The 12886-nt window shown below is 42.9% G+C and overlaps 1 protein-coding gene across 1 annotated transcript in view; it reads right to left on the reverse strand.

Annotated features, from left to right (window-relative positions):
- Positions 1-4206: 4206 nt before the first annotated feature.
- opn4a (opsin 4a (melanopsin)) overlaps positions 4207-12886 on the reverse strand; it is a 57773-nt gene continuing 49093 nt past the window's right edge. Inside the window, exons 7-12 of the mRNA XM_044215068.1 lie at positions 12599-12775; positions 11228-11335; positions 8362-8557; positions 8095-8259; positions 7080-7139; positions 4207-5027 (exon numbers count right to left, since the gene is read on the reverse strand). Coding sequence (XP_044071003.1) covers positions 4863-5027; positions 7080-7139; positions 8095-8259; positions 8362-8557; positions 11228-11335; positions 12599-12775 — 871 coding nt within the window. The 3' untranslated portion in view covers positions 4207-4862. The remainder of the gene's footprint in view (positions 5028-7079; positions 7140-8094; positions 8260-8361; positions 8558-11227; positions 11336-12598; positions 12776-12886) is intronic.

Raw genomic sequence — 12886 nt, forward strand, 5'->3', positions numbered from 1 at the left:
TAATTTCCTCTCTATATAGTAGTTTTTTATTCTTGGTGGCGGAGTCCGCCATTCCTGCACTGGATTCACGTTACTTTACACACGATCGATTGACGGGAAACGATGCAGCGTGTGATCCAGCGTTACTGTTTGTAGTTTGAGTTGATTGATATCAGCTTCACTGTTTACTGATCGCTCTCCTGCATCCGCATCAGAGCTGGAATAAGTTACTGCTAATGCTAACGCAACATTTCCCACTGCTGCTGCTTCACATTAACTTGACTTGAAACCTGGGGCGTGTTTAATTGGACTGGAAACAGCTGGCTCTGTCCAAAGGCAACAAAATCCACCTACCAGCAACTCTAAAGCTCGATTAACACGTTATATCTCGTTTGTTTAATCTGTACGAAAACAAAGTGTAAAAGTGACAATTCGCCCTTAAAACGGCACTATTCTGTATATTGTACAACATATATTTTTATGTATTATATGTATATATTATATGCATGTAATTTTAAAAAGTAATTCCTCTCTCTGCAGTGATGAAGGCGGCACAAATAGACGCGTTTCACAAAAGAATACAGTGAATAATAGACATTTATTTAGAAAAATAAATAAGAGCAGCACTGAAGTAAATAGGAGTAACAAATTACAATAAATCAGAAACTTTAATACACAAGAACACAATATAACACCTGCATTTATATTCCGTTTCGTTACTGTACTCAACACTTTGCAGAGGTTTACTGCATCACGCTGCTGCTGCATTATACTGTACTTTCTACATGCTAGGGGGAGTGATTATGAAACTAGTTACACTGACATACAGTTGCGTTAATGCAGGCCTGAGAGAAAGGTGTAAAGGTTTGGAGACCTGGGAGTGAATATAACAACTATTTAAAACTCAAAATATGGAAGCAAAGCTGTCATAGCAGCTTGAAAGCTGCAGCTGAAGCACTTGGATTCAGGTTAGCTCCTGGTTTAGTTTAGCAGCTAAATTATATTCAGAAACACTTTATTGATCCCCGAGGGGAAACTCTTTTGTTACAGCAGCTCACTATCACGTCAGTGCACACAGGGATAAGGGTATAAGTATAAAATAAACAAGTATAATAAGTATAAAATAAAATAAGTGTGAAGTACAAAGTGGGTTTACCGGTTGATGAAATTAATTAGGGTTTAGCTGATGGTGTAATTTAGTATCTTAAACAGTTTGTTTCATTTTAGCTAAAAGTCAGTTTACCCAGAAAACTGTTTGGTTCAGGTTTGTTGTAGTTTGGCTCCACTTGGCGGTTCAGTTTAACAGCTCAAACAGTTTTGGTTTCATTTAGCAGCTAAACTATCTTACTTTGGTATTGGCTTTAATTTAACCATTAAAACATTTTGTATCAGTTTCGCTAACAGCCCAATTTAGTACACATAGCTAGCGACTCAATCCACTAGCCACAATTTAATTTAGCGGTTAACTAGCTTTGTTCTGCTTAGCTAATGGTTCAGTTTAGCAGCTTAAACAGTTTGTTTCAGTTTAGCTAAAGGTCTCTTCACCCAGAAAACAGTTTGTTTCAGGTTTATTAACAGCCTAGTTTAGCTACTAAAACATTTTGATAAAGGTTAGCTAACAATTTAGCTTAGCTCCACTTGGCTAATGGATCAGTTTAGCAGCTAAAACTGCTTGGTTCAGGTTAGTGAACAGTGCAGTTGAGCTGTTACCATTTTTTTACTGTTTTAGCCAACAGTTTTTTGCGCTAATCTGGTTTTGTTCAAGTTACCTTCAGGTTTGTTGACTTGGTTGAATTAATGAAAACTTCCCTCCCGGCAGAAAACGTGTCATGAGTTGTCATATCTGTGTTATTTTAGACTATTGGGGAATGTAAAAATAACTTCACACAGACCAACAGGTCAGACTGGCTTATCAATTACAATCAACGATTATGTCCATTTACACCCCCCGTACTAACACCGACAACATCACAATCACATTCCACTACACTGCCCTTCGGAAAATACACACTTTAAATATGCAACGAAGAAAAGGAAACAGAGAAACACGAACAGAAAGAAAAACACCATAATGCAGGGAAACCTAAATATCTTGTTTCATAATAAAAGTGCTTTTGCAGGATTCAGGGCTTTCAGGATTCACTGAGTTAATTCAAAGAAACAGTCTGACATTTTGCAAAATCCTTTTGATTATCATTGTACCCAGATATTATCCAAAATTGATATCAGATGAGATGGAAATCGTCTCTGTGTGTCCAGTACACAGATAGGACCGGGATCTGTTTTGCCTAGCTTAGCACAAAGACTGGAAGCGGGGGGAAACTGCTAGCCAAGCTCCATCACAAGTGGAAAATATATTTCAAATGATGGCAAGAGTATTTCCCAAAATATGGCGCAGTTCCTTTAAGAATTATACCTCAGGACTTGAATCTGGCAGTTACCTTTCTTGAAATGTCATTTTTATCTGATATTCTCCTATTCCAGGCTCCTTCTACCTGAAACTAGGATTTACGGATAAAGAACAAAGACCATGTTGGCAAGCAGAGTTGTCTGTTTCTGGTTTTGATCTGGTTGTTGTTTTACCCTTTGCTCTCCATTTTACTAACATGACAGATTATATAATTCATGCCAAAACGCCAAACAGCCTTTTCCCCTTGTACAACAGAACAGTTAACCGTTGGTTTACCCCTCGTAGTTACTGTTGCTACATCTGTCAATCTTTACGTTATCGCACGGCACACATTCAGCGTACGATGATATAGGTGGCAGGTTAACCTTCAAAATTCGTAGTAATTTTCGAAAACAATTGGTCCTTGATTTCATACAGTGGCAGACAAAAGCAGATTCACATTTCTAGTCGTTGACCGTCGATTGTTTTTAAATGACAGCTGTAGCAAGCAGATTTGATCAGTTACAGCTAGCTAGTTAATTATGTTAGCTCCATGAATTGGTTGAAAAAGCCAGCAAATATCTTAATGTTTCAAACGTCTTGTTTAAAACAAGAACCCAGTAAAAACGTCTTAAACATGCACTTGCTGGCTACATATATGATATCATGCTAACAGTTGGTTATCTATGTGGAAGGCATAGAAATAAAGAAACTGCATTGTTCTTCTATTGCAGTGTAGCACTAGCTAGTCCTTGTGTTACCGTGCGTTCAGACCGCCGGAGGCGAGAGTGTCAAAATCACCAGAAATCACTAATTTTCTATGCGAGCCAGCGCCAAAGCAGCGGCGCGTCTTCGACGGTGTGGGTGTTGTTGAAAATCGAACTTTATGGTATATAGTTATGAGTATGAAGAAGGTAAAACATAAGATCAGACTCTTATTTCATTCTAACATAACCGTTTAGCTACTTAGCTTACAAATATGAATAAGGAAGACACAGGTTAGATTTATGCATTATTGTTCGTATATTTAAACAGTATTTTCACTTTTAACGTTACAAGAGAAAAGGCTTTTAGGATGAGGACTAACCGATGTGTTTGTCAACTATAACGCTACCTTGGATAATAAGTTTGGCTGGGGTTGCTGGAGTGTAAATATCTCCAAATCTAACAGAGCAGGACAGAGTCGCTAACGTTAGCCTGCACTCCAGGAGCCGCACCAACACAGGGGGGAAATACTACTACTGTAGGCAGCTGGACATGCTAACGTTTACAGCTAATGTTAGATCAGATTTAACACTGTTTAATCCATTCCTTACACTTTTACTCTCACATATTTTTAGTTTTGGAGAGGGTAAAAAAAGACACCACCATCCAAGCTCTTCGTAAACGGAATATCGCTCTTATTAAGCTCCACGTACACTGCTTCAATAGCGGTCGATCACAAAACTTGACAGATGTAGTTACTGTTGGCTATGAGCTATGATTGGACAATCGCTGTTAGGGTGAGGGGTTTAGCAAACGGGCAGTTGGAAGGCCTTTGGTTTTCAAATTGAGAGTTGGGTTTTGAATTTGGGTTTTATGTAGTACCTCAGTTCTTAAGTTTACTCACTGAGAACCAGAAAAACGTTCCACTTGTCACATGACTCCGTAGGACTGAGCTGGAAAAACATGGATAAATAAATCAAAAGCAACAACAAGACAACAAGAACACAAACAGGAATCCATATCTCATATCAAGAAAACTTTTGCTAAAGGGCTCAGGGACCTTAACCTGTCTCAGAGGAACTCTCCTCAAGAGAAAAAGTTTTTTTAAACCTGTTTGCATCCATCTGAATCAGGTGCAGGAAAATGATTTTCTTTGGGTTAAACTTAAAAAAAATCCACCCTCAGATACCTGGTTGGTTTCAGTTCTATAAGGAACAATTTCATATTACACAGTCTTCTTATTCAATGTTAAGAGTCGTACACAGATTATACAGCCACAGTTTTTACTTAATTTGCCTGATTAGACGTCTTCTCAGGACTGTGTGGGCGTTATTATTAGTACGGAGGCTTTGTACTGCACTAACTTGTTTGTACTATCGACACACAGGGGTCTAATCAGCCAGAATTACTAAAAACACCGTGTAGGTGTGGCCTTTAATATAAAAGAAATGCCAGTAATAGGGCTTTAAAGGTTAAATAAACTAATTAAAATATTTTAGGGTGATTATATTTTCTCTAACCAATAATTCACAACATTTTTGAAGAGCAACTTAACTAAATACACTTTAGCTGGTATAATATATAACTGTACTGTTGTACGTCAGTTGATACCGCCCGTCCATTTCTTCGTATTCGTAAATTTAAAACGTAATGACTTCCTCTGATGGCTTTGTTTGTGTCTGAGCTTCAGGTGAACCCCGTCTGCGTGTTTGAACTCAACATTTCTAAATATCTGACTGGATGTGAGCTGATCAGGTGGCTGCAGGTGATCAGCTGGGAGGGCGGGGCACTACCCAGACCCCGTCCTTGTGTTGTTGTTGGCTGTCTTGGGGCGGGCATTGCAGGAACCATTTCGTCCAATGGGAAGGAAGGGGCTGGACTCAGAGGTGATGACGATGCTCGGGATTCGACCAATCGCGCCTCTCATCACGTGTCCCTCTGCATAATCCCCGTTCTGTCAGACAGGGAAATACAGTTATTAGCTCATTATTTTATATTCAGAATTATTTCGCTTTTAACTCATTTAAGATTAAGAGATTGTATGTATTTTATGAAATCCAATGTTTTTCATCTTGATTGGACCGTGTAGATCTGTTTCTTTTTATTTACAATAAAAAAATCACTGACGCCACAGTGATGGCTAGATGGCGTCACTGGGCGTCACTGCGATGGCGACTGCGATGGCGTCACAGCGATGGCGCCACTGTGGCGTCACTGCGATGGCGTCACTGTGGCGTCACAGCGATGGCGTCACTGGGGCGTCACTGCGATGGCGTCACTGCGATGGCGTCACTGCGATGGCGTCACAGCGATGGCGTCACTGTGGCGTCACTGCGATGGCGTCACTGTGGCGTCACAGCGATGGCGTCACTGTGGCGTCACAGCGATGGCGTCACTGTGGCGTCACTGCGATGGCGTCACTGTGGCGTCACAGCGATGGCGTCACTGTGGCGTCTCAGCGATGGCGTCACTGTGGCGTCACTGCGATGGCGCCACTGCGATAAGCGTCACTGCGGCGTCACAGCGATGGCGTCACTGTGGCGTCACTGCGATGGCGCCACAGCGATGGCGCGGCGGCACAGCGATGGCGTCACAGCGATGGCGTCCACTGCGATGGCGTCCTGGCGATGGCGTCACAGCGATGGCGTCACTGTGGCGTCACAGCGATGGCGTCACTGTGGCGCCACAGCGATGGCGTCACTGTGGCGTCACTGCGATAGCGCTCACTGTGGCGTCCACTGCGATAGCGTCACTGCGATGGCGTCCACTGCGATAAGCGCCACTGTGCGTCCACAGCGATGGCGCTACTGCGATAGCGTCACTGCGATGGCGTCACAGCGATGGCGTCACTGTGGCGTCACAGCGATGGCGTCACTGTGGCGTCACTGCGATAGCGTCACTGTGGCGTCACTGCGATAAGCGTCACTGCGATAGCGTCACTGCGATAAGCGTCACTGCGATGGCGTCACAGCGATGGCGTCACTGTGGCGTCACAGCGATGGCGCGTCACTGTGGCGTCACAGTGATGGCGCACTGCGATAAGCGTCACTGCGATGGCGTCACAGCGATGGCGTCACTGTGGCGTCACAGCGATGGCGCTACTGTGGCGTCACTGCGATAAGCGTCACCGCGATGGCGTCACTGCGGCGTCACTGCGATGGCGTCACTGTGGCGTCACTGCGATAGCGTCACTGCGATAGCGTCACTGCGGCGTCACTGCGATGGCGTCACAGTGATGGCGATAAGCGTCACTGTGGCGTCACAGCGATGGCGTCACTGTGGCGTCACACTGCGATGGCGGCGCCACTGCGATGGCGTCACTGCGGCGTCACTGCGATGGCGCCACTGCGATAAGCGTCACTGCGGCGTCCACTGCGATGGCGCCACTGTGGCGCGTCATACCACTAATACCACACTGTGAAAATAAAGTCCTGCATTTTAAGTCAAAGTTTGTAAGTATTAACAGGAAAATGTTCTTAAAGAATCAAAAGTAAAAGTACTCATTGTAAAGATGAACTCTCCTGCTCGGGGTCTAATCTTTTCATCCTTTAGGTGGCGCATTGAGCCTGATGTTTTGAGGCAAATACATCTACCAGCACGTGATTAACTGTTGACAAAATGACTTGAATTGTTTTATTTTATGTGAGAAAAGTAAAAACTAGTTTTTAGTAAGTTAGTTACTGGGTATAGTTACTCTTTAGGAATCTGCAGTTATGGAAGCAAACTCAGAACACCTTTGTACAACAGTTTCCACTTCAAAGAAACAAGATTAAGTAAACGCCACTTTACCAAAATAATTAGTTGCAGCAGTGAAGACAGTTTCACTCACACTGTTGTGTCTGACTTAACGTTATTAAAATATACTTCTGGTTTATTACCACCTGTCTGATCGTCTGACTGCACGCGTCTGTTGACCGGTCGGATTTAATTTGATGTTTCCAGATCTCAGATATTAGTGTTTACAGGGTCCAGGGAATAAATGAACAAATCAGACAGTTGGACTCACATTTGGGATGCTGCCGCGCTCACTGACTGCTGCCATGGAGATATCAGTGTCGCAGGACGTCTGGAAGAAAAACAAAGAAATTAATGTAAGCCGATGATTATCATACTGATTAACCAGCATCCTGCAGCGGCAGCCATGATGGAAGTCCTCCTCTTCAACACTTCCTGTCACACTAAATGCCAAGAAAGAGTTTAATATTCCTAAATCAGATTTCAATCAAATTCATCAGCATCAGCGAGGCGGGCAGGAAACCCGAGGACCAATCATCAAACTCATCTCTAATCAATTACTCCGAATTTTAATAACGCCTTTGAAAACACGCAGTGACAGTTTTTAGTCAGTGATTAAGATCAAAAGGAAAAGAGGATTTTCTGGTCCAAGCTGAAAAGCACGTTGAGCAGATAAAAGAGCACAAACAAAACGGCGTTGCACACGACAGCTTTTACCAGACACAAACAGCCTCAACTGACCCCGGAAATGACCCGGAATCCATTGATTCCTCCTCAGGTGGCCGCTCACACCCTCCTCACAAGCCGAATGTAACGTTAACAATCTACATGCAGGGTAAAATGTCTCCTGAAAAGGTCTGTGGTCCACCGGACAAAATTTAAAGCCTCAATGTGCAAATCTTCTCTTTGAGACAAGTTAAAGGTAACATGGCGGCCTCCGTGGAAGGGGACCCGCTCCGTCTGTAGATAAAAACTGCTTATTCTAAGGTAACGAAAACCCATCGATTCTTATTCTCAGGTGATTACACACTAATGAAAACAAACTTATAAGTATTATATTCTGTTTCTGCCAACAGCTCCTCCTAAATTTTACACACTGGACCTTTACATTTTTTAGTTCTGCCCTTGTCCGTATAGTGGAGCAAAGCGCAAGGAGCTATTTCAGGTGACCAGATGTAAAAGTCTGGTTCATGTTCTCATAGAAAATGTTAGGTGAGAGAAGTCAACTAGTTTACACGTTGTAGAAACCCGATAAAACACTCCGGGCAGATAACGGGGACGTTTACCTTTTCGAAGATGCCTGAGTCGTGGCTCTTCATCTTGGACTTGAAGCTGGAGGAGGGTTTGAAGTCGGGGAGCTCGACGGTGTCCCTGCTGATGTCACAGGAGACCTGGCGGCTGGCTGGTCTGGAGCCCATACTGGACAGATCAGCCTCAGTGTCTGTCAAACCCTGCAGAGGAAAACACACTCTTTGATACACACACCCGAGTATCTCCCTGTCTGTTTTACATCACTGAATATGATCTCACAGCACAAGTGGATCCGAGCTTACCGATTCGCTGTCGGAGACGGAGGACAGGCGGGACTTGCCGTTGCTCTGCTGCCTGAACTGGCTGCCGATGTCGGAGGTCTGGCTGGTCACCGTTGAGCGGCGCGTCGACATGAAGCTGCTGCTGGCCGAGCGGAAGTCTTGAGGATGAACGCAGAGCAAGATGCCGAGGTACGGGATGTACTTGGCTAACGCTAACCTGGACAGAGACAGAGATCAAGAGTTTGTCTCCAGCTGGACTGAAGCGTTTAGGCAACGATCAGACAGGACGCAGTTTTTGCAGTGAGAGGCGTCTTTTTCCAGTTTTTTTATAGGCAATATGTTTTTTTGCTGCTCATGTTTTTTTGCGTCTCACATTTTAGACGCCTGGAGCGCCTTGTGTTTTTGCAGGAGCGCTCTGAAGTTCAAAAAACTCAAGAGCAGAAAAGCGCAAGGACGTCATTTGCGTTTTTTCCGCATTATAATAATAATAATAATAAAACTTTATTTATAGAGCACTTATCAAAACAAAGTACAAAGTGCTTCACAACAAGAGAAATAAAACACCACAGTGAGTGATGAAATATAAAGAAATAAAATACATAAAATACACAAAAGCAATAAAATAACCAGTTCAGGTAAAATCAGGATCTGCTTTCAGATAAAAATGTGTTTTGAGACGAGACTTAAACGAAGACTCTGACTCAGACAGCCTGATGTCTTCGGGCAGGTTGTTCCAGAGCCTCGGGGCCCTGATGGCCAAAGCTCCGTCCCCCTTAGTTTCCATCCTGGACTCAGGAACAGACAGGAGACCCCTGCCCGAAGATCTCAGACTACGTGAAGCTTCATAAGGGATTACAAGGTCTAAAATATAGTCTGGAGCCATGAAGAGCCTTAAAAGTAATCAACAAGATCTTAAAGTCGATCCTGAAACCAACAGGGAGCCGATGTAAAGAGGCTGAACCAGGTGTGATGTGGTCGCACCTCTCGGTCCTGGTTTACAGCCGAGCAGCTGAGTCCTGTACAGTCTGCAGTCTGTCAGAGTTTTTAGATTAAGACGAGTGAACAGGCTGTTACAGTAATCGAGGCGTGAGGAGATAAAAGCATGTGCAACAGTTTCTGCATCACTAAGATTTAAAATAGATCAGATTTTTTAAATATTTCTGAGGTGATAAAAACATGATTGGACAAGCTGAGTGATATGTTGCTCAAAACATAAACTGCTATCAAACAGGACACCAAGGCATTATCCAATCAGATGAACTGTTAACTACTTCTAGCTAGCCAAAACAAAAAGGTACAGATCTGTGAGTTGACTTCACAGCAATATCACAGTGATGCTAAGGACTGGAGATTTGGTGGTCGCCTAGCAACAACAAAAAAACGCAGCAAGCCTCTCTTTTTTTTAAATCGTAGGCTTCAACAAAAAAGGCAGTGTGTTGCGCCTCGCATTTAGCAACTTGCAAAAAGCGCCGTGTCTGATCGGGGGCCTTAATAAGTACTTCAGCGGTTCAGAGGCAGACTTAGGCAAGTGCTAATAGAGAGCCCAGAGGGAACCAGAACTTCTTACTCAAGTTATGTGGTTCATTCCATATGTCTAGATAAAAAACACAGCTCAATGTTTAGGGTTTTTAGCGGCCTTTAACGAACACCATTTCCCATAAGCCCTAGACCTCCGCGGGTTAAACGTTGTGGCTCGACAGGAGAGGCAAGTCCGTGAGCGAGCATCGTGCCTGTAGACCAAAAGCAAAATCTATGCGCACTGACTGTATCTGTTGTTTGTCAAGAAATTGTTCCAGCACGTAACTCCCCTTAAAACCTCACGCTGTTGTTTTTCCATTTCTGTTTGTGTAGAGATGCAACTAACGAGATACAGAGTCAGGCCAGCTGTTTTCCCCTGCTTCTAGCCTTTATGCTAAGCTAGGCTAACCACGTCCTGACTCCAGCTCTGTACTTAAGAAACACACATGAGACTGATATCCATCAGAACATCTCACTCTCAGAAGGAAAAAGAATTACACTTTTTCCCAAAACGTTGAACTATTCCTTTAACAAGTTTCTTGAAAGTATGTAGTCTAAAACTACATCAAATAATGCGACATCAAATAAACATGGCTGTTTGGGCAGCCATGTTTATTTGATGTCGCACTATGAACTTACACCTGCACCAAACACGAAACTTTTTGTTTTAGTAGAGAATTCAAAGTTATATCTTCTAAAAGCTTCTAGCACCAAAGCAAAGTAAATTTATTCTATTATCTCCATTTTCACGGTCAGCTCTCTACTTTTCGTTCATCGTGATGTTACAGACGTTGTATAAAACAGATATTTTACATAAGCTGTTTTCTTTTTTGCCTGCAGCTTTAAAATCTCTTACCAATCAAGGTCAGGTGTCCTGCATCAAACCATCGTGAGTGTGTGTGTGTGTGTGTGTGTGTGTGTTTGATTCTCTCCAGCCCAGTTAACATTCAGGTTAATTAAGCAGCGGTTGGTTCAGCTGAGTTGTTAGAGCGCTTACGGCGGCGGTGGTGCTTCCTCTGATTGGATCAATTGTCAAACAGTGTGACGGTTCACTGAGCTGCAGTCACATTAGCAGAATAACTGGCCGCTTAGCTGGAGTCAAATTAACATTTTGTACAGCTGAAGGTCGTATTAAGGAAAATTCAAACTCAGATACTAATGAACAAACAGAGAGATGCCACCGATCTTTATGTGTTAGTTTCTTCTTTAGGGATGATCAATGATCCTCTTCTAAAAGCGTTAAAAAACCAATTTGCAGGTTAAAATAAAAAGGGGAAACAGATTTTGAGGAGGTCCGAATGTTGATTCAGTGGTAGTCAAACAGCATTTGACTTGTAAGTAGGTATTTTTCAATCCTGCAGCGTGTTACCTGTATTTTGGGTGTGTGATGGCGTAGATGATGGGGTTGTGGATGGCCGAGGCCTTGGCGATGACGGCGGGCACAGAGTTCATGTAGGGAGTCAACATGTCTGCGTACCTGCAGCAGGAAACACAACAATAACGCAACGCAGTGAGGAACCAGAAGATACTTTGTAGATTCAGCATCTTGCTCATGGACACTTCAGCAGCATCATATTTTTTGTGTCTTTAACACAGTAACTGTTTTATTGCACCGTTCTTGTTTTTATGACATGGTAAGCTGTGAAAAAAAACAAGAATAAATGGAGCCTGTTATCAACCTAGTCAAAGCGCTAAGTATGGAGTTAGATCAGTCTCAATTTGAATGAATGCGCGCAGAAGTATTCACAAATGTATTTCGGGATTTATATATAAATGACTCTCCACAAAAATATTTTTCAATGCACACAAAATATTTGTCGTTGTATATAAATGTAAAACAAATTCACAAATAAAAAAAATAAGGTTCACAAATATTTCTGTTTTATTGTTTTACTGTTTTAAATCCACAAATATATGTATTTAAAAGTATTTTCATCAAAAACACATTTGGATGTTGTTACATTTATATACAAACTGTTAAACCTGTATTTACAAACTGCTTGTCATTTGTGAACTTCCTGCATTCTTGTAATTTTCTACAATGGAAGTCGAACTTTTTTGGCTTCATCGGAGAGAGTAGACTTGCTGAATGCCTTGCGGGAAGACCTGCCCCTACTCTGCCTCTGATTGGTTTACCATTCCAGGTGTCTGCTAAAGCCTAGCTATGATGCTAACCGGTGCTAGGACCAGGAAGAGAGCAACTCAGCCACGGCAGCTCACGTTTTTGTTCCCATGCAGCAGAGCGAAGCTACACGCTTGGAAGGGGAGGGTGAGGCGAGCGGTATGCAAATGGTTGCAATCTGCAATTTCACCGCTAGATGCTACTAAATTCTACACATTGGACCTTAAAGTATATTTTGATGCTAATACTTCTGTACTTTTACTCAAGTAAAATTTTGAATGCAGGACTTTAACTTGTAACCGAGTATTTCTACACTGTGGTGTTAATACTTTAAAACCTCCTCTTAAACCCTTAATGTCTCCATTTTTATTTTGCACTGAGATGAAGCTAAATTATCTACTGAGAGCTGTAGAGGGAAGTTTGGGATTTTCCTGTTCACTTCAATAAAGCCAGCGTTTTCTTGGAGAAGCATCTAGTGGGCATTAGAGGAACTGCAGCTGAAGACCATCTCTGACCTCAACATTTGAATTTGGTGGCCCTTGAAACTGTGATGCTGCTTTTATTGATGTTGCAGTGACGTGCAGTAAGCAGCGCGAGTCCGCTGGTGGTTAGTTTTACCCGGCGAAGGCGGTGAGAGCGACGCAGGAGTACGGCGACCAGGAGATGACGTAGAGCAGGATGATGACCAGAGCGATCTTCGCCATCTTCCACTCGTTCTGCAGCCTGTGGAAATTCTTCACCGAGTCGCGAGTGCTGCCGCGACTGTGAATGCTGCCACTAATCTTCCCCACAGCCCTGAAATCACAAACACAAACCTTTAAACACTTTTTCACCCACATTCTGTGTTTCCACACATCCAAAACAGTTTGTTTCCTCGCTGCACTACAACACATTTTACAGACGCAG

Source organism: Siniperca chuatsi, linkage group LG11 (genome assembly GCF_020085105.1).
Source record: "Siniperca chuatsi isolate FFG_IHB_CAS linkage group LG11, ASM2008510v1, whole genome shotgun sequence".
In the NCBI taxonomy this organism is placed as follows: Eukaryota; Metazoa; Chordata; class Actinopteri; order Centrarchiformes; family Sinipercidae; genus Siniperca; species Siniperca chuatsi.